The sequence below is a fragment of the Saccoglossus kowalevskii genome, chromosome 12, assembly GCF_978046115.1.
Source record: "Saccoglossus kowalevskii chromosome 12, keSacKowa6.1, whole genome shotgun sequence".
Lineage (NCBI taxonomy): Eukaryota > Metazoa > Hemichordata > Enteropneusta > Harrimaniidae > Saccoglossus > Saccoglossus kowalevskii.
This window is the reverse complement of record NC_140652.1, coordinates 29,042,943-29,064,412: the sequence shown is the minus strand read 5'-3', so window position 1 is coordinate 29,064,412 and position 21,470 is coordinate 29,042,943. Positions and strand designations below refer to the sequence as shown.

At 36.8% G+C, this 21,470-nt stretch overlaps 1 protein-coding gene and 1 long non-coding RNA gene across 2 annotated transcripts; one reads left to right on the top strand and one right to left on the bottom strand.

The window, feature by feature from the left end:
• The first annotated feature begins 7,472 nt into the window (after window positions 1-7,472).
• On the top strand, window positions 7,473-16,118 carry LOC146735704 (uncharacterized). Its single transcript, XM_085506558.1, has 2 exons — window positions 7,473-7,758; window positions 14,917-16,118. The coding sequence occupies exon 2, from the start codon at window positions 15,162-15,164 to the stop codon at window positions 15,552-15,554; it is 393 nt and encodes a 130-aa protein (XP_085362684.1). The 5' UTR covers window positions 7,473-7,758; window positions 14,917-15,161; the 3' UTR covers window positions 15,555-16,118.
• LOC146735705 (uncharacterized) lies at window positions 8,780-9,618 on the bottom strand. Its single transcript, XR_014931185.1, has 2 exons — window positions 9,449-9,618; window positions 8,780-8,953 (listed from the first exon to the last, which is right to left on the bottom strand). It is a non-coding gene; the product is annotated as an uncharacterized LOC146735705 (long non-coding RNA).
• Window positions 16,119-21,470: the final 5,352 nt, after the last annotated feature.

Below are 21,470 nucleotides of genomic sequence, written 5' to 3'. Positions count from 1 at the left end.
AAGAAAAAAAGAAAAAACTTGTTCTAGAAACCAGAGTAAAAACAAGGAGAAATTGAAAATAATGCCACTTTCTCAAAAAAAATACCCATGTTACCCCATATTATGTTTGTATGCAGGTAGTATGATATTATTCAATCTATAAAGAATTTAGATTTCCATTTAAAGTTTGTCTTAATAGTGCTGTAAAATATGAGGTTTCAAAGAGTTGTTTACCAATGCATATCAAACCATCATTTCAATAATTCAGGGCTTGAACTTCATAGATATTTTTATTCATATATTCATATGCTAAGGCTATGTTTGGCATTGAAACTGGGTGAAACTCTGAACTTCAAGCCCTGTGATTGAAGCAAATGTTTTTTCAATCATAGTAGATTTTTCTTTGGAAATGGTAGAAATGCAAGTCATGCTGCTAGTGTCTCCATTGAATACGTACCAGTGTACCAGCTTTTGTCTATTTTGTAATTGCAGAATTTCAAGAAATTTGTCTGGAGTCTGGATCAATCAGCTGATGCATTGTTTCACAAACACACTAAATTGCCGAATCAGCTTATGACGTCATGTAAAGGAATTCTATTTTTAGAAATTTATGTGACTGATGATTTCTGGTTTTGCAAGATAGTGATGTGATGTGACAGTTTCCCCATGATGCTTTTCATTCAACATGAACAAATGCATCATGGGGAATTTTAAATTCAGCTTCCCTGTTGAAATATTTCTTGGAGTTTGTTCTTTTATAAAAGTGCTTTATATTCTTCACTATACAGATGCTTGTAGTATATAGCGCCATCTAGTGGCGAAAAAGAAGTAAACAAATATACTTCACACATACTTATTTTTTCAAAACTTTTTTAATCATTACATGTTAACTTCAAGAGAAAAAAGTCATTGTATATTTTAAATATTTTTAACTTCTCCATTAAAAGTTATTTGGAGCACATCATATTCATGATGCACTGAAATAGTTGGAAAGTGGCCGCCAAGTGGCCCTTTTTGAAAAGTTGGAATTTTTGTGGTTTAGGAAGCCTTTCGCCTTATTTTGAAGATTTGGTAAAATATAATTTTGATGGTCTTGCATCTCTAATAGTTCCTGAATGTGTACCTTCTAGCAAAATGTTATTCTGTGACATAGATTGGTGAAAGAGAGGCTCTTCTATTGTGATAAACTTTTGCATGTCAGTTGAAAATAGACTTGTTCTTGTTTCCAACAAAATATTGTGAACAAAATAAAATTACAGAAAGAAAAACATTTGTGTAATTAATTGCACCATTTTTTTGAACTTCTCGAAACAAGATACCTGATACTAGTCTGCCAATAAAAAGTAAGGTTTTTGAACTTTATTTTTCTGTTGCTGTACAACCATACAAAGTTGTTACTGTGAATGAAAGTTGTGATGTCATTTTAGTGCATTATCACTAAAAGGTTGAACTTGCGTACTGTACCTGAGCCACACCATTTTGTTGAATACTATTCAATGTAAATCACTCAATAATTTATATAAATTAAAAAAAAATATGTATTCAGCACTTCGATTTACTGCAACATTCAATAAGTAGTTTAAATATTATTGTAATGTTAGTCACATTTATTTGTTCAGTTATTATGCACAGCGCCCTCACTAATGTACTGCATGTTCTTTGGGAAGTTTAGTCTGAGGGCAGTGCTCCATGTAATTTCTAAGCGCATTGATATGTAGTGAATTGAGAATCTGGTCAGTTGAAATATTGTTTTGAGCTCAACTTCAATTGTTGACTGATGCATCATGGGAAATATGTGTTTATGATCCATCACGAGAAACGTTGTCTACAAAGATATATTAGAATAAATTATAATGACTTATTGTGTGATACATTGTAGCAAATATTGTGATTTGTGACCAGTGAAGCAAATGTGTGTACGTCTATAATTTCTGTTTTGATTGCTGAATGTGCCTCTCTTTTTAAAAGATTGTCAATTGACGAGATTTTATCCAACATGTGATTCTCAAAGACTTCTAAGTTTCAACCTTGAACACAGAGAAATGTGCAAATAAATATACACACGCACACACACCCACCCTTCCCGTCTTATTAACAGTGGATGTCTTTCAGCCAGCCAGCCAGTTATGTTGGACGTTCTTTTAGTAATAATAAAAACTTTACAATGAATCATTGGGTGTAAAGATGACCTAGTATAATAAAGTCGTACATTCGCTGTGCATTAATAATATATTAACACTAGATATGAACACATATGGAATATAAGTTACACCAGGGCCAACGACCAACCTGTTTTGGAGCCGTGACGTCTTTTATTTATCAGGACAATGTGAAAACTCAACTAAGCGATCTTTGTCATTAGGAAGTCAATGGGAAACTGATTTTAATAAAGCAGATAATTTCAATTATCTCTGTCTATTCTCTTTTTTTATATAATTACAGAGCAAACATGTTTTGTCGCATTTGTGGGGCAGTATTTAACCATAGTCCTATAGAGGGACTGTGATTTAACCAAGAAAAAAAGAAAATGAACTACGACACAACTAACTACCTGTGTACATCTACTATATCGCGTTATTTGATAAAATAATAAAGGATATTGCGTTACTACATTATATTCGCGTTATTTCAATCAGTTGTTTATTGTCAAGCCCCTAAACAAACGTGGCACGCTCCTGACTGAGGAAAAGCCGTGTTGCTCGTCTGTTCTACAGTAGTCTGAGGAATAACTTTGTTTTCTATCATCGACTTCAAAAAAGACCTTCGTCACTAGAGGGCGCAATTTTATTATACTGAATATTTCTAATAATTAACTTCTAAAAGAAGTGATTATGCTCTTCCGTGACGTAAAAATTACATAGTCGAGTATGGGCAACGTGGTTCAAACTGAGTATTGTGATTGGTTGCGAGGTCGTTCATCTATTAGAATAAATTAAAACTCCAGAAAAACAGTATTTTGTGTTTAGGGACGAGCACAGGTTAAATTAATATGATCGTTCAAACAAAGTACTGTCTCTTGCCGGATGGGAGGGGGCGTAACAGCATATTCATTAATATAATCAAATAATAATGTTCTTGCCATCACATACGCACGCATCTGATGCGTAAGTCAACTTCCTGTTTCCGGTGTCAATTTTCTCACGAACGGCGATAATGCACGGAAAAAACATCAGCCGCATAGTTCACATTCGGACAGTCATGCGCGATTAAACGTCGATCATATATCTGCCAAACGCCATAACGACAGTGTTTACTCGACAGCTTTAATTTTGTAAATACTGGCGTACAAACCCGACAGAGCTGTCTGATTTCCAATACCACATCAACCTTCCCGAAGGCGGGTGGGTAATCATGTTTGCTGCTTTGTTCTAGAAAAGTTCCAAATGTAAATTGAAATGACGTCATGAGCATGAATACAATTTTGAGATATTTGGGAATGTGTCGTTTTGTGTGAATTCGTCGTTTTGTGTGTATTTGCCGTTTAATAACCTAGTTCATCCATAATACCATAATATAATGCCCTCTGTATATGTGGGGATGATTTGTGAAAATAACTAAACTTTAAAACTTTTGCACAGATTAAAGATCAGTCTTTTATTTTGGTAGATAACATTTCTGAAATCATTCCTGGTATTGAGAAAATCAAATAGAACATTTGTTTTATTTCAAAACACATACTAGTAGTTGACAATTTGTTAAACATTCGACATTTCAATCGAATGTAAATAAACGTAACACAATTCACCCTTTCCACGCAGTTTCGCACGCATCATTCAAAGAACAATATTGTGACCAATAGAATGACGGCAGCGCCCTTCAAAACGCCGTCAAGCAACATATTGTTGTCAGCCACTAGTAAATATTCAGACAGAAAATATATTTAATAAGTGCGTCTTTGATTAAATATTTTGCGAGAAATGATGTCATTTTATATATAATTTGGAACGTAACCAGTATTATGTAGGTTCAGTTTGGGTGGATTCTGCTGGTAAGTGTTATCACAGTTCTGAAGATCGTATACCAGTTATATATAAATACAATCATAATGCTGAAACTTAATTATTTCTGCATTTCAAAACATTATTTCTGTTATTCATTAAAGGAGGAAAAATGATTTCATTTGTTATCAGCTATTAAACCAAAGACAAGAGAAGATATTCTCTATAGTATTTGATTACATACGCGTAACAAGCACAGAGAAGTGTAAAGCATTATATTAACATTCTTCACAGTTTTGACTTACAAATTTCGCATTTCATTTTAGTCAAACCGAATTTGTGTATTCGAAGCTGTTGAATATTGGTGGTCCGCATTTGTAGCTAATTGTTGTTAACTCCATTTTATAATAATTAGTCACGTTAATAATTATGTAAAACACCACTATTACTGAATGTTGGATTTGAAAGATGACATGAATTCTTCACCATATATCCACCTCCATCACCACCATGTGAGCCCTCATAGCGAGCAAACAAACTGATGGCGTAATCTAACGGAAAGCCAAACGCAGCAGTAATTAGCAAATAAACATATCGATATAAACAAATAAGCAAAGTTTTCTGTCATTTTTCTTGTCTCTTAATTTTCCGTAACTATATTGCGTTGATTTGAGTTATGTCATAATAACCTTGTGACTATTAAAGTGGGGGAGTCGTCACCTGCGCATGCGTCAGGTGGCCATATAGTGTCATTGTTTACAAACAAGCGTCTACCCATGAGCCTTTGCGTTCTTAGCGTGTGTTGTTATCGTTGCATGGGACTCAATGCCCGCGCGTGCGCAGGTGACGACCCTCCCGTTTTAAAGCAAAACTTCATTGAATCACGCTACACTATAGTAACACTAGTAAAGACAATATACAACACTCCTAAACAAGCTGCTGCAGTTTGTCAAAAAAAATGTACTACGTTTTGATAAACCAAGGCAAAAATCGACAGAATATTGGACCTGCAACTTTCAAAAAATGTTTAGTATGAATGAATGAATGTTTCTATGAATGAAACCTCACAGCCATAGGTCAGAAACAGTACAACTAGACGATCAAACAATTTCTACGGTGGAATGACTCGCACCTATTTATCTATTTATAACGGTGGTGGCGTTCACATAAATGTACAAAGGTTGATAGCGAACTTTCCGGGGATCAACAGCAAATTACTAAAATAAAGTTGTAACGCATAGGGATTAAAGGTGGAGGGACGTCACCTACGCACGCGCGGGAATTGAGTCCCATAACAACACACGCTAAGAACGCAAAGGCTCATGGGTAGACGTTTGTTTGTAAACAATGACACGCTATGATCATCTGACGCATGCACAGATGACGACTCACCCGCTTTAAAACATAAATGTCCTATTTTGATTTGATTCACGCGATGAGCAACGTTGTATTATTACTTAAGTTTTATATTCGACTTTGTTGACCTAGCATAGCACAATTGCTCGATTTGTGAATCATAAGCGAGTCAGACAAATTGCGTGCCGAAGCCATTAGTCAAATTCGACTCGTATTACCCAATCGATGACTGAACACCTCACCTCACACAACTTCGTTCAAGAAAATATGAAACGAAACCTTTGCAGGCTAGGCTACTCGGGTCTGAAAAGTATAGGAAATTGTCCGGTGACCCTTGACATTAACTTTTAATGAGGAGAGCATGAAGAAGATATAATTTTCAATTTGACTAGAACTACATTCTACTTTAAAGGGCGGTGGTCGTCACGCCGCGTCCTGTTCGATATGGGACTCATAGCGACGTATACAACGCGTGTAAAATACATTGTTTATTTACATGAAATTCCAACACGCGCTGCGCGACGACCACCGCCCTTTAATTTTGTCTTGGATGGGCCCGGGGAGGGAGCCTAATTATAATTTTTGTCTAAAATAGGCGTATAGGGTAATTCTACATACACTATTACAAAAACTGAAGACAATTCAAAGTTCTGCTTTACATATTACATATATTAATTATCCAGCTCCCGAGTTGCCAACGTATTAGTTCAGCTACCACCGACTCGTGTGTACTCGTGAGTCGAACCAACCTTCATCTCGACAAAACTATAAAACCGTTTCAAATTTCTTCGTTACATGACTGATATCTGATATTCAAGACGCAAAAACGCGATGAGTGACCGGCAAGCGCTGCAGGAGACACATTTCTGGAACAACAACGCACTTCAGAGAAGATATCAAAATGAACAAGACGGACGTATCCGATGACAAGCAAGAGGTGGAATAGGGTATCAGTTGCTGTGAGCATTGATTCATGTGACCCGTCAAATAGACTCCCTATCATGCCGCTTTTTAAGATAGCATCATAAGTTTTGACAACAAATTAAAATACAATTAATTGAAATATGAAAACAAACTTGAACTAGTATAACACATTTTTTCTCTTACTCATATAATTCTATGTTTGAAAACACTGTGACTGTACAATGATTTTTTTCATCTCTATCATTCTATCATTATAAACGAAATAAATACACAATTGCAAAAAATAACACCAGATCGCTAGCTGCTCTGTGCTCACAGTGTTCGGTATGGTCCCATACTTTATACTACGCGTGTAACTATGGTTGCGTTTAATTTAATCTAATTAGCAATTAATTAGGGTTAATTAATTAATTATTTAATAAATAAATAAATAAATAAATAAATAAATAAATAAATAAATAAATAAATAAATAAATAAATAAATAAATAAATAAATAAATAAATAAATAAATAAATAAATAAATAAATCAATCAATCAATCAATCAATCAATCAATAAATAAATAAATAAATATTATTATTATATAAATATAGTTAGGTTTTACTATAACCCGTATATATGTATATCATATATCAGATTTTGTTAAGTTCGCGAATTGCATTCAGTCTAAAATTAGTAATCATGATACCGAAACTGTAAATATAAAATTGTGGTAGTTTGCAAGTATTAAAAGTTGCGAAACGAAATAAATCTGATATCACAAGGTTCTACATGATGTATCTATATTTTATTTACATCATGTTATGTTTTATGTATGTATTCGGTACAATAAAGATAATTTTAGTAGCACGATATTATTTGGGATATTGAAAACAAGAAACAAATTGGATTTATGGATTTGTGTTTGTTACAATATTTTTACAGAAATGTACATCCTCTACGAATTAGCCATTAACACAATGTTTTAGAATCCTAACAGTGTAAGAATTCAGAAAGTAGACAAAATATATTTGGCACATGGGACCCGTATCAATATGTTTTTTAATCATTGATTTTTTTCTGAACGAGATAGTAATTAGTAATTAACCTTGTCGATGCGATCGTAAATACTGAGTGTGAACGGTCCAATGGCCGGAAACGGCTCATAAAATATATTATTATTACCGACACGTGCATGCCTTTATTCGACATAATGCCCATATACTTAGGGGGCCTAGGGTGTCATTTACATTACGCAGATGACGTATCAGCTTCGAGGTATTTAAATAGGAATAACATCACCACTGGCTCACAGACGAACGCATTAACTCCGGTGTCTTTCGTTACGTGACTAACGGTTTCCCCCTTTCTATCTGAACGTTTGGGACTTTCATACATCTGTTTTGGTGTTGTTTTTTTCTCGACGAACAGTGGAAAGATTGCAAGCGTGTCTTGTCCCCGAGTATCGTAACTATTCACCACTCTGATGCATTCAGGGTCAATACATATATCGCACATCAGCTGTTTGTCTCATTAAGACTAATTTCGGGTGGAATTTAAAGATTACTTTCGCGGAGTGAAGGTAGGTCAAGCATTCTTGTAATTGTCCTTACTTAAAACATATTGAAAGATGCTTACGTGATATGACAACAATCTTGCAGAAATGCTCGTGTAATAGTTACATAGATACGTGTGTTATACGCGTACCATGTGAAGTAATTTTACTCAGATCGTGTCAGGTCACCAGTGCCATGCAAACTGCCATGCATCCGGCCCACGCAGTTAACAAGAAACGAACAATGTCTTCTATAATCCAATCAGGTCAAGTCCGGATGACCTCATCTCCGACGATGTGACACCAGACGTAAACAAGCACGTAATCAGACAGTATGATTTCGACGTAATACATATCAAATGGGCACTCAAAACAGTAATAGGTTTTTAGATACCACCCACAAATGCAAATACAAATGCTGGTACGTTCACGGTGGTGGGGATTGGACAATATACTGAATAAAATATGGCACGCAAGCTGAAGTAAAAAAAAACGCGTAAAAGGGGTGTTATTTTATATATTTGACGCGTGTACGGTGTTTAGGGTCGAAAGTGTGAAAAAAGGAATCTCATGAATTTATGTTACCTCGACTTTTAAACAGTACTAATTTTAGTATGTATATAGGGTATCTATTTTAAGTTTCTGCACTTGAAAAGGGGGATAATTTCACAAAAATAAGTACGTGTTTAGCGGCTTTTTTGAATGGGTACAAGGTCTGACTCAATCTGATTAAAATCTGATGTAGTGTACGGGCTTTAATTATTTTGGCTATAAACTTATTTTAATTTTATTTTTTATTACTTTTGTTATTAATGCCCTTTTATTTTATTATTTTACTTTGATTTTGTGATTTTTTTTAAATTCTGCCCTCCCTACATCTGATCCGACGCCTATGTAAGTCCCGTTCAAATCTCGCGTAAGTAACAGCCAATCACAGCCCCCCTTTTATACAGGCTGTCGGTTGCTTACTTTTCAGTGTAGCGATACTCTACGGGCAATCTTTCTGTACATTATATTTTGCCCACTTGAATAAACCATTAATAGAAAATTGCTAGTATATTTTTATTTGCAAAAGAAATTCCTCAGCATTTTACAATTTTTGTCATTACATTGAATATTTTTTTCACTTCCAACAAATGTGTACACTTCCAGATACATCTTCGCCAGCCAAGGTTCGTTCCTTCAGTCATCGCTTCAATTTTACATCACTGAGCATAATTATCTAGAATGGAAGCAAAAAAATAAATAAATCGTAATGATTAGAACACTGTAAACAGCTATAGTAAACAATGCAAACTGATTTTAAATTGTATAACGGTCACCGGCCCACAGCATCGACGCAGACAATTGGAGCAAACAAATATTTCCTGATCAATTGCGATGTGTTCCAAATAAAAAATATTTTATTCCAGTTCAAATCAGCTCAATTACTTTAATAAAGAGTTATTGTATAATGTACAAAATGTTGATACAATTTGATGAATATTTACAGCTACGGCTTCAATACCGTAGACGATGTTGGCCCGATCTTCAACAAAACATCACCCGTCTCCAGGGCAGGCGACTGGAAAAAGACACTGGTGTTCGGTCGAAACGGTGGAAACAAAATCGTCACTCCCAGAATAACTATGCAAAATAATGATCTAAAGTCGAATCATTCGAGCCACAATATTAACATAAAAATTACTTTAGTTGCATTTGACAATAATAAACTTACCGTAAAGCCGTGTTATTCTCAATCGCTAACGTCGGTATAATCCGCCATTTTATTTGAGTGTTTGCCACCCGACTCCGCCCGGTGACGTCATCATGTGCGCTATAGAAGGAGGTCTGTGATTCGTTGACTAAAATCGTCGATAGTGGGTCTCGTTGAAATCTCGTTACATAGGCATCGGCTCAGATGTAGGTAGGGCGGAATTAAAAAACTCACAAAATCAAAATCAAAGTAAAATAATAAAATAAAATAAAATAAAAGGGCATTAATAACAAAAGTAATAAAAAATAAAATTAAAATAAGTTTATAGCCAAAATAATTAAAGCCCGTACACTACATCAGATTTTAATCAGATTGGGTCTGACTTGGAGTACCGCCCCTGGGAATATACCTCTGGTTGTATTTTCACTTCTTGTTTTTTGATCTGACCAACCTTTTACAGAACAACCTAGCGCGGCAAACAACCTAGTTCACGTACATATTCAACATGTATGGACATACTATTAAAAACTCCGTGGATGAATTTACTGTGCATAGAATGTGTTTCCTGTACTTAGTGTTGAACTTGATTGTTATCCTGATGACCTTGCTGTACATTCATGGGATGCTTTTCGCCATCAAAATATACCCCAGGAATTTTAATGGTCAACCCCTTAACAACCACAAACATACAGGATGCCACATATCGCCAAACCAATATATACTATGGGAGCTGTGTTGTAAATTGTCGCGAGTACTTCCGTTTGCTATACATGTGTAAATGCCGGAAGGTTCTGAAAAATTGTAATCTTGGAAACCGCATTTTTTTCTTCTTCTTCTTCCTTCTGTAAATGGTTTTGATCTTATTTATAAGAGGCACTCACCACTTCAGTCTACTCTGTCTGCTCACTAGTTTCAAGTACGTCTGGCTATGACGTCACAGGTTTATTCCGGTTACTTGGTTACCATCCCTGTGACTGCTCACGTTTTATTTCTCTGCAGGCGAGATACTAACACTGCAAGTTATTATAATATAATCAGTAAATGCCGATAACTTGGTATATATGATGTTGCTAAAGTCTGGTACGGGCCGAGTAAACTTTTAAACGAATTGCCATGGCTTCAAATTTGAATTTCTCCGAAACAAAAACAGAATTACATCTTGTTGCATGTGACAAACGTTTAAAAAATGGCAATTAATTCTGTAAAATATTAAAACGAATCTTCTCCAATCAGTCAGCAAAGCATAGTACTGTTATCACGAATCAAAATGGAATGTTTTCTCAAAGGACATGTTGTCTGCCCCAGGCGGAACAGGAAACCGATGATGAGGTGAACGTGTAATTGTACCAATTTAAATATCCAGCAATTAGACAACTGGGGTATAACGCATGCGCATAGACTGCGAATTACTGTATTTCCTAAGTGTAATATTGTATGTCAGTACATGGCATGACCTAATCATTCCACTTTATTACAAATAATCATAACATTTCTGTAGTTTGCTGTAAATGTAAGCTGATCGAATGAGGTAATTTATGAGATTTTTGAATAAAATAACTATTCGGCCTGCTTAAATCTCATTGTTAACCTATTTAGATTTCAGAGTCGTGTTACTCTAAAAATTGTTCGATGACTCTTGACATTAACCATTAATTCAATTTGACCGGAACTGATGTACGCACATAAAACGAAAGTAATTGTGTCTATTTAATGAAAGCTCACTGTTCAAAGTTGAACGTTTGGGCTTAGTTGGTCAAAATAACTGACATAAATCTGTGAAGTCAGTTTTAAATTTCACAAAACGAATACAACACAAGAAAAGAACAAAACGGACTAGAAAACAAGTCACACTGGCGGCGGCACCGAGGGGTGCGAGGGGCGGTCGCCCCTCGAAATAAATGCTTGGGGCATCGCCCCTCCAAATCAAGCTGAAACCTTTTGTGTCAGCAAAATGCAGAAAGTAGTGTTTCAGAGGGCCTAGATTTCAACATTTTTAAAGGGAGCATGGTCCGGACCCCCTAGTTAGGTCGAGCAGATCTCGCCCTCATGCAACATTTCGTGTCGCCGCTTCTGAGTCAGAACTAGACTGGCGCCTAGACACCTCCATTTCGCGATTTTTTTTATTTTATTTAGACTACAAAAACAAATTAATCGCCCCGACTGCGCCAGTCTAAGTCAGAACATACAACAGAACAAAATAGAATAGAAGAACAAAAAAGTGCGGTCACTGAACTGAAAATTAGGTCAAAGGTCACGGAGATTTGTGAGCATTTTACCTTTATATATGGTTACGCACGAAGACACAATCAATATAGCGACGATTAATATTTATTTTTCAAATATTTTACTTTTTTTTTCTCTCTCTCTAATCAGGTATTCACACACATATTACTTTTTCGAAAAATTGTGACCAAGATCTGTGGCCATCAATGAAAATGATATCCATTTGGTCCAAAATAAAAAGAAATACGTAAAAAGTACCAAATGTGTCACCAAAATATCGCGTTCAAGAGTGAATTAATCATATTATTTTTTGAAAAAATATGCTAATTTCGACACTTTGTTTATTATTCAAACGTCATGTTATTAATAATCATGATATGTATTCTATTTTTCCTATCAAAATGAAATATTACACCGGATTATTTAAATATATTCAAAATTGCTTAAAGTTATCCATATTGCCAAATCACTGATAGATGAGATAAAACATTCTCCGATGTCAATGCAATTTCTTTTGTGATTCTTTTTATTATTAGATAAATTGAAACAGTTGTTGGTTAGTTGTCGGTTTTAAATAGCATAACCCACGTTCTCATACGTCTAAAAACGCCGGTGTTAACGCTGTTTTTTTGATGTGCAAATATTGGATAATTCTGACTTAGTAAAAATACCCGTCTTTGAGAATTGAATGCTGGCCTTCCACCTAATATTTCGTGTTGTTTATCCCCAAATGGTATAGTTTTCAGGGGCGGATACAGGATTTTTTTATTGGGGGGGGGTCCAAATTTTAAAATCGCCAGACTAAGTTAATGATTATTTTATATTATACAAAAACAAATTTAATAAATTTTCCAACTGGGGGGGACCCCAAGAACCCCCCCCCCCACACACACACACACGATCCGCCACTGGTTTACGCATCTCTACCTACAGGCGTCGTATTTTGTTCACAACACGCATTTTAACAACGTTCTCAAATAAAAGGCGTTCTGACAACGGCTTATTTCGTCCAGTGAGAAACTCGAACAGAAAATAAACATTTTGGTTTCGTCTCTATGTCTCTTTTCCGCCAGGTTTCTATCATATACGTAGACGTTTTGAACGGTTTTCGAACTTACGATTTTTCGATTTACTGTAAAATAATTTATTTTCGCTTGGAGTTAATTTTAGCTAAAGGACTGATTCAGTGAAAATGAAATCCAGCGAATATACCTTTTTTCTTATATTTTACATTCAGCTTGTCGAAAATTAATGAAAATAAATATAATACAAAACGATCTGAAAGTCTTTTCAGCGAAAATTAATTCCACCTAAATTATTATACAGTACGCCATGAAAGCGATCCGTCGATAGAGGGCGCGTTGTCACGCTCCAATAAGCGGCTAATCACGCATTATTTCTTACTGGAATTTGTTTTATATGATACACATGTGATGGAGAGTCCATTTGCCCATGTTGGTTCTCTGAAAAAGAGTAGGGAAGTTCAGCGTCCGGTGTACTGGGGAATACTCGAGCGCCGTATACCGATAATTGTTAGTCTAGGGCCTCGCGCCATCCCACTCAAAAGCGTAGCGCGTGAAACGCGTGTGCTAGTATTACGTCACACTGTGAATGTAAAAGGCAATGATACTCCCTTGTGATATTATTGGGTACTCGGGCAATGCAAAACAACGTAACTTTAAACAACAAGATGGGCTACCCAAACCAAACACCAACATTTGTAACGCGCTGACCAATTTAGAAAGCGGTTTTTATGACAATTTTGTTTTTCGACGTATCGAATTCCGTCTTGGACATCGACTTTATTGCAATCTGGAAGTAAATCTACTTACTTATCTTCTTATTAAAATTACCATGACAAATACTAGAAGTATATATTTCATAACGGTGCCCACGGTGAATTGGAAAATGCAAAAAAATATAACAAAATAAGCAATAATAAGAACAAAACTATTAGACTAAGCTCCGTCTGAATTCCTTTCTCGAGGCCCAAATTGTCTTAATGAATTTCCTGATTAAGATGGATGTTTCTTTCCCAGGAGTATTGTTCATTTTCTATAACATATCACTAAAAAGAAAGGAAAATCTAAAGTTCCGACTGCCTGAATTAAATGTTTTTATTGCACCAGATTTTAAGTAAAATGTTCTTCTGATCCTGATGAAACTTTATACAAGAATTAAATCCTCAATTTCAAGGCGGTCATTGAGTCAGACATACTTTTCACTTTTGTTGTATTTTTTAGTTAGTGAGCTAATTTTTCCTATTGTTTTCTGAAAAAGTCATTAGCTTTGCTAATTTTATAGAATTTCCCCCGCCATTTAACCTTATTACGTACATTTTCGTGTATATCATCATTAGTTTGACGTCTCTTGTTGAGGTTGATTTGACTAAGCTTGTTCTAATCGCGTAACTATCTCGAGAGCGCATAGCAAACTAGTCAGTAGCTTAGCTGGCAATGTTGCTGTTTTGGCGATGACAGCGACAAATAACATAGTTTGCATGCGTTGTATATGTCACATGGAGTCGACTGTTTTATAGGACTATAGTGATCTCTGATCTCTTCAACAAAGTGCATATGTGGGTGAGAATTAATGTGATATTAACAAATTAGATTTTATGTAACCATGAAAAAAGCAATTATCTAACAGGAAATGTATCTCAGTTGTTAAAATGTAAAATTTGCTCATAAGTCACAACGCGGAAATTACAATTCAAAATTGAATTGTCGGTTCCGATTTACCCATGTTCAGCTAGAAACCTATTAATTAATAGAGCGTTATTAATTAAGCCTCTCTGTATTTAGTAATGGAATCCGCCGATGCGAGCAATGACATCAATACATTTATTGCATCCGTCCTCCACGAGCGTAATACATGACTCTTTGTTCAACCCAGAAAACCAAACAACACGACCCTAACTTGGGGAACGAGGCGAAACTCATCTTGAATTTGTAATGTTTCAGCTTACTGTCAGATATTTGTTTGAGAGGGGCATTCCGTATAAATGGATTCGCAACGATTTGTGTACGATTTGTGAATCCGCGACGGCTTGTTTACCGTGGTTGGTTGCATATCAATGCACCAGTTCTCACTAAAACAATTTTAATGCTCAAAAAAAGAAAGAAAAAAAGTCGTGTTTTTTTGTTGGTGTAATTCCGGTAATAGTCGATTGTATTCTCTTCTGAGTGCATTGAATATATATTTTATTAAATTATGTTTATTCATTAATCTGTTTATAAATATGACAATTTTATTTTACTTTTCAGAGTGTAATCGGACGAATTCTGTAAAGTGCAAGCTTGCTAGTTGGTGTATGCGTATTTGACATTCGATACTTCGGAGTGGATGACCTTTTATTCTACGAGCCAAGCAGTGTGTAGACGTTCTCGTTCGTGTGGCCGTATTTCTAGAAACGTCTTGCGGAATTTCGCTGCACAACATTTGCCTTACTGCTTTTAGCACGTGATATTGTGTAAATCTTGTGGTATATTTTGACTGGACTCCTATCAAAATGGCGACTGCTGAGCTGAGTTCTCCCGATGGCGACTTACCAGGGCCCCATCCGTTCATTTCTCCATATGGCGAGAGGCTATCTAAGTTCCATGTGACAACGGAATACCCAAAGTCATTCACTCCTCAGAAAAGACGTCACCCACGACGGAAATTAGCCAGGTACAAAACACAGCCTATTACTTTTACAGAAATTAAAGAAGTCGACGAAATTGACATGGAGCAAGATCCAAAAAGCCCGAAGAGTCCGACGCCTGGGGAGCTCAAATGTCCAGAGAAAATGGAGGCTCTAAACGCAGCAATAGCAAGAACTCTTGATAAACTCGAAAAACCGACAGAAGCAATACCTTCTTACAGGAGGCAAGTCAGCCTGCAAAGATCGGCAGAAATATGACGTCACATCAGGCTTTTGATTGAAAGACAGGAGGAGAAACAGATTTCCGTCTGCGAAGGGGAGCTTGTGAGGTGATTCCGCGTTGGTGATTACTGTGACGCAGCTGAAATGTGACAGCTATCTACAGCAGCTATAAGGAACTTGACTTTTGTAAACGTAAAATTGATAACAGATGTTTAGTTTATTACTTTTGACTGTTCAGGGAGTCGTAATAGCCTGTTGTTTGGGGAAAACATCGCAATGGTCGTTAGTGGAATAGCCGACGATTGCCCTGTAACGTCTTTCCAGTGACCTTCAAAGTCTGGAAACTAGTCATCAATCAGACATTACTGGACTACAGTTTCTCGAAGAGATTGTCACCCGAAGACATCTTCAATGCATTTCTCCTTCATTCCACGTTTTCTGTGGCACCACTTTTTTATGGCATGTGTTGTAAGTGTCACCACTTGTGCCCATCGTGCGTGTTGTCCTGCAACAACTTCTTAATGATGCTAGACCGACTAAACAGATCAGATCAATACAATGGTGCTTTTTAGTTTTCAATATAAATCTGTCTTTTCTTGATTCTTGCTTTAGTCATTTTTTTTCGATGCAGTTGAAATTAGAGTTTATAAACAAAATCCAATCTCAGTTGTTTTTGTTGAATAACGATGAGCTAATTGTTAGACCAAAAGTGTTGCTGTGAGCAGTTACACTATTTCTAAATGAAAAAAGGGGGTGAAAAATAGGCACATTTTTAACGAGTCTGAAAAGTCTATTGTATCAAAGCGGGGGGGGGGGGGATCGTCACCTGCGCACGCGTGGGAATTGAGCGATGATAACAACACACGCTAAAAACGCAAAGGCTCATGGGTAGACGCTTGTTTGTAAACAATGACACGCTATGTCCACCTGACGCATGAGCAGATGACGACACCCGCTTTAACTCGATAAGAAATACTTCACCTAATGCGTTCCTATACGTCACAAGTGTTGTCCTAATTATTATGAGTGTATCCTATTATATTCTAACGATAAAAACCAATGAAATCTCCGTTTTCCCAGCAATCAACATATGCAATTTAATTGTTCACGTGTGACTCGAGGCCAGCGAAAATGTTTGATTAGTACAACGGACAACTGAAATAGCAACAGACGTAAATATGAAAATAATTTTGATTGGAGTCAAAACTTGATTTATCGCCTATGCACATTCACACGCCACTTTTCATGATTACGTCAGTTATATTTTTAGTACTCTTGGCAAACGCTATTGGTTATCAACGCAATGTTTCCCTGTAAAACATTGGTTCGTAGTCAAATCAGCGACCGCGTTTGATAAACCCTATCAAAGTATTGGCGTTATGAGACAAGGTATATCATTGGTTAACAGAACATTGGTTAACATATGTTGATCAGCATGAACTTTTGTAAATATATTCCAGGCATGTCACCATAGTAACTGGTTAGATCACGTTATGAATGAGTAATAAAATTTTGAAAGAAAAAGAACAAAACAGAAGAATCTCATTATTTACTAGCCAAGCCGTGGTAATTTATTACGTTATGTTGATACCTGCTTTTATGAACGAATTTTGAAAATATTTGCTTGGACTTAGATTTAAAAAAAAAGAAAAGAATACATTATCATAAAAGCAAAAGAAAAAAAATGCCTAGGCCTGAACAGCCAATCATGGAGCGCCATGCTTAATCATTCTCAAACATCGACTGAGTTTTCCGTTGGTGGCGTACTTTCGAGCATGTGACTTTAGTCCACGTGACTTTAGTCCAGCGCATTCAGTCTATGCGAAGAATGCTATCACATGTGATATTTAAAGTACAAGAGAGTTAATGCCCTTTGAACCGACGTTACAGATGATCAAATGACTTAATTTCGTTATAGTTTGGTCGGCAGGGGGGCTCTACAAAAAGCCATACAACAACCTTAAAAAACAAACACAAAAATCCTGTAAGTAAGGTTATTTTTTGGGTCTGGCACGTTACGCTATTTTAAATTTAGATGTAAAGTTTGCTATCAATAAACGCGTTTGAGGTATAAATGTATGTGCTCAAAATAGTTTTAACTGTAATTGTCTCTGAAAACAAACACTTGAAAACCCCATAAGTATAATATTTTAAAGGTGCCCAAAAACATGTATAGGCTTTATTCAAAAAGCCTAAAAATAATAACTTGCCACGCTGTACTTTGGTAGCCCGATATTAAAAGTTGGGTTTTTAACTTTTACTTGAGTATTTCAGCGGACGGTATAGTACATTCGATTCGGTCGTCGACTCTGAGTGGGCAGCCGGCGAATGGGTATGGTGTCTACTAGTACTCTTACAAGCCTGAGGGTCCAGAGATTATTTGACCCCATATTCACCCCAGTTACGTTTGAGGATGTACTCATACTTTTACATGTACTGTCATTTAGGCACCATTATAACGTCGAATCGAAGCATACATGCAAGGGAGAATTCGAACGTCACTTTTTATCTCTCCGATTGTCGTTGATCGTTTTGGCTTTTATTTACGACAACTTAAAAACAAAATTCAAGTTTATTACTTTTTTATTATTATCGCATTATCTCATGGCATTTAGAACAAACACACAATACAACGAACTATATAACTATATTTAATATCTGTCGAATTATACCATGATGAAGATATTATATATAATGCAATCATTGGAGCTGACGACGAGATTCAAATACTGCCCTCTTTTATAGCCGCACAGAGATGACCACAATGACAATTGTCTCATTAACAAATTCATCGGCTACATTTTGATATATCGATGCCTTTTCAAAAAATTGTAATTTGTGTTTCCCATTTTCCCTCAAATATGTCAAATTCTTGTCCCAAAACATCAATGTAGATTTAATACTGTAGTAGTTTGTATTTTACCGATGATTTGGATTTGCGATCAATTTGGCAAACGCTCGGTTTGCAAGTCTTTACGCTGTCACTTGGAATGTAGGGGTCGTGGTGGACCATACTCGTGTCATTTGAGATCTTCGAGATCCTACATCGCAGCTTGAATACGATTATCGATCTCTTACATTGTGCGTGTTTATTCAACTGTTACGTTACGCTATTTGTATCTGTCCTGGGCGCACACTTTATGAATATGATGATATCAATTATTACGTAACAATTTGCCACGTACATAGACAGACATTCAAATCTCAACAAAGTGAAAATATCGTAACTATAACAGGTGAAGATATGAGCAACATCTAAGAGAACATGATAATAAAGCGTACCAAAAATTCAAAACACGTGCGCTGTGGTTGTGGGTGAGTTTATTGCGCCCTCTATGGTTTGATTTAATCCCTACCCACCGCCATCGCCTTTGTCGGTTTTGATTAAAAACCTCTGAAATTTAATTTCCGGGCATTATAAGAAGTGTGTCCTCTCAGTGAATAATTACAATTATTTCCCACAATCTGCCAGGCACATCTCGGCACTCCCCGATAATTCACGGAAGAGCCTGGGGAATGCGCTACCAGCGAGTAGTGTCGAAATACTTACCAAGACAATCCGTAGAGGGCAGCATCAAACAGCCAAAGGAAACAATATAGTTCAAAACCATTCGGAACAGAGATTAATTCGCAAAAATGCTGTGAAATTTACCATTCTATTTACCATTCGTACATGTTAACCGATGAATGAACAGTGACTGAATATATATTCAGAGTAATTCAGTTTCTACCTAACAAACCACAAATACTGAAAAGGTAGAAAAGTCCAGAACTTCGTCTTTATTTGGAACATAGTTTGTACCTTAGTATTCACAACCACCAAGCGGATATGAAATCCAATATATATGCGACGGGCGTGCGTATAGCACTATTGTACATCGAACCAATCCTAATGAACACTTTTCAAAATGATATGTGCATCGGTAGAGTATGATAAAATCAGTTAATCAAAAAATAAATAATGAAAACACTGTCGCAAACGTCCAAATAACAACGCCATGACACCCCTAGGTCGTTCGCTATAAATATCATCTAGAGCGCCATGACATCCTAGGTCGTTTGCTATAAATATCATCTAGAACGCAATGACACCCCTAGGTCGTTTGCTATAAATATCATCTAGAACGCCGTGACACCCCTAGGTCGTTTGCTATGAATATCATCTAGAACACCATGACATCCTAGGTCGTTCGCTATAAATATCATCAAGAACGCCATGACATCCTAGGTCGTTCGCTATAAATATCATCTAGAACGCCGTGACACCCCTAGGTCGTTTGCTATAAATATTATTTAGAACGCCATGACACCCCTAGGTCGTTTGCTATAAATATCATCTAGAACACCATGACACCCCTTGGTCGTTTGCTATAAATATCACCTAGAACGCCATGACACCCCTAGGTCGTTTGCTATAAATATCATCTAGAACGCCATGACACCCCTAGGTCGTTCGCTATAAATATCATCTAGAACGCCATGACACCCCTAGGTCGTTTGCTATAAATATCACCTAGAACGCCAAGACACCCCTAGGTCGTTTGCTATAAATATCATCTAGAACGCCGTGACACCCCTAGGTCGTTCGCTATAAATATCATCTAGTACGCCGTGACACCCCTAGGTCGTTTGCTATAAATATCATCTAGAACGCCATGACACCCCTAGGTCGTTTGCTATAAATATCATCTAGAACGCCATGACACCCCTAGGTCGTTTGCTATAAATATCATCTAGAACGCCGTGACACCCCTAGGTCGTTTCCTATAAATATCATCTAGAACGCCATGACACCCCTAGGTCGTTCGCTATAAATATCATCTAGAGCGCCATGACATCCTAGGTCGTTTTCTATAAATATCATCTAGAACGCAATGACACCCCTAGGTCGTTTGCTATAAATATCATCTAGAACGCCGTGACACCCCTAGGTCGTTTGCTATAAATATCATCTAGAACACCATGACATCCTAGGTCGTTCGCTATAAATATCATCAAGAACGCCATGACATCCTAGGTCGTTCGCTATAAATATCATCTAGAACGCCGTGACACCCCTAGGTCGTTTGCTATAAATATCATTTAGAACGCCATGACACCCCTAGGTCGTTTGCTATAAATAGCATCTAGAACACCATGACACCCCTTGGTCGTTTGCTATAAATATCACCTAGAACGCCATGACACCCCTAGGTCGTTTGCTATAAATATCATCTAGAACGCCATGACACCCCTAGGTCGTTCGCTATAAATATCATCTAGAACGCCATGACACCCCTAGGTCGTTTGCTATAAATATCACCTAGAACGCCATGACACCCCTAGGTCGTTTGCTATAAATATCATCTAGAACGCCGTGACACCCCTAGGTCGTTCGCTATAAATATCATCTAGAACGCCGTGACACCCCTAGGTCGTTTGCTATAAATATCATCTAGAACGCCATGACACCCCTAGGTCGTTTGCTATAAATATCATCTAGAACGCCATGACACCCCTAGGTCGTTTGCTATAAATATCATCTAGAACGCCGTGACACCCCTAGGTCGTTTCCTATAAATATCATCTAGAACGCCATGACACCCCTAGGTCGTTCGCTATAAATATCACCTAGAACGCCATGACACCCCTAGGTCGTTTGCTATAAATATCATCTAGAACACCATGACACCCCTAGGTCGTTTGCTATAAATATCACCTAGAACGCCATGACACCCCTAGGTCGTTTGCTATAAATATCATCTAGAACGCCATGACACCCCTAGGTCGTTCGCTATAAATATCACCTAGAACGCCATGACACCTCTAGGTCGTTTGCTATAAATATCATCTAGAACGCCGTGACACCCCTAGGTCGTTTGCTATAAATATCATCTAGAACGCCATGACACCCCTAGGTCGTTTGCTATAAATATCACCTAGAACGCCATGACACCCCTAGGTCGTTTGCTA

Excerpts from the sequence above, each read along its gene's own strand:
- LOC146735704 (XM_085506558.1), top strand. The coding sequence starts at position 15,162 with ATGGCGACTGCTGAGCTGAGTTCTCCCGATGGCGACTTACCAGGGCCC.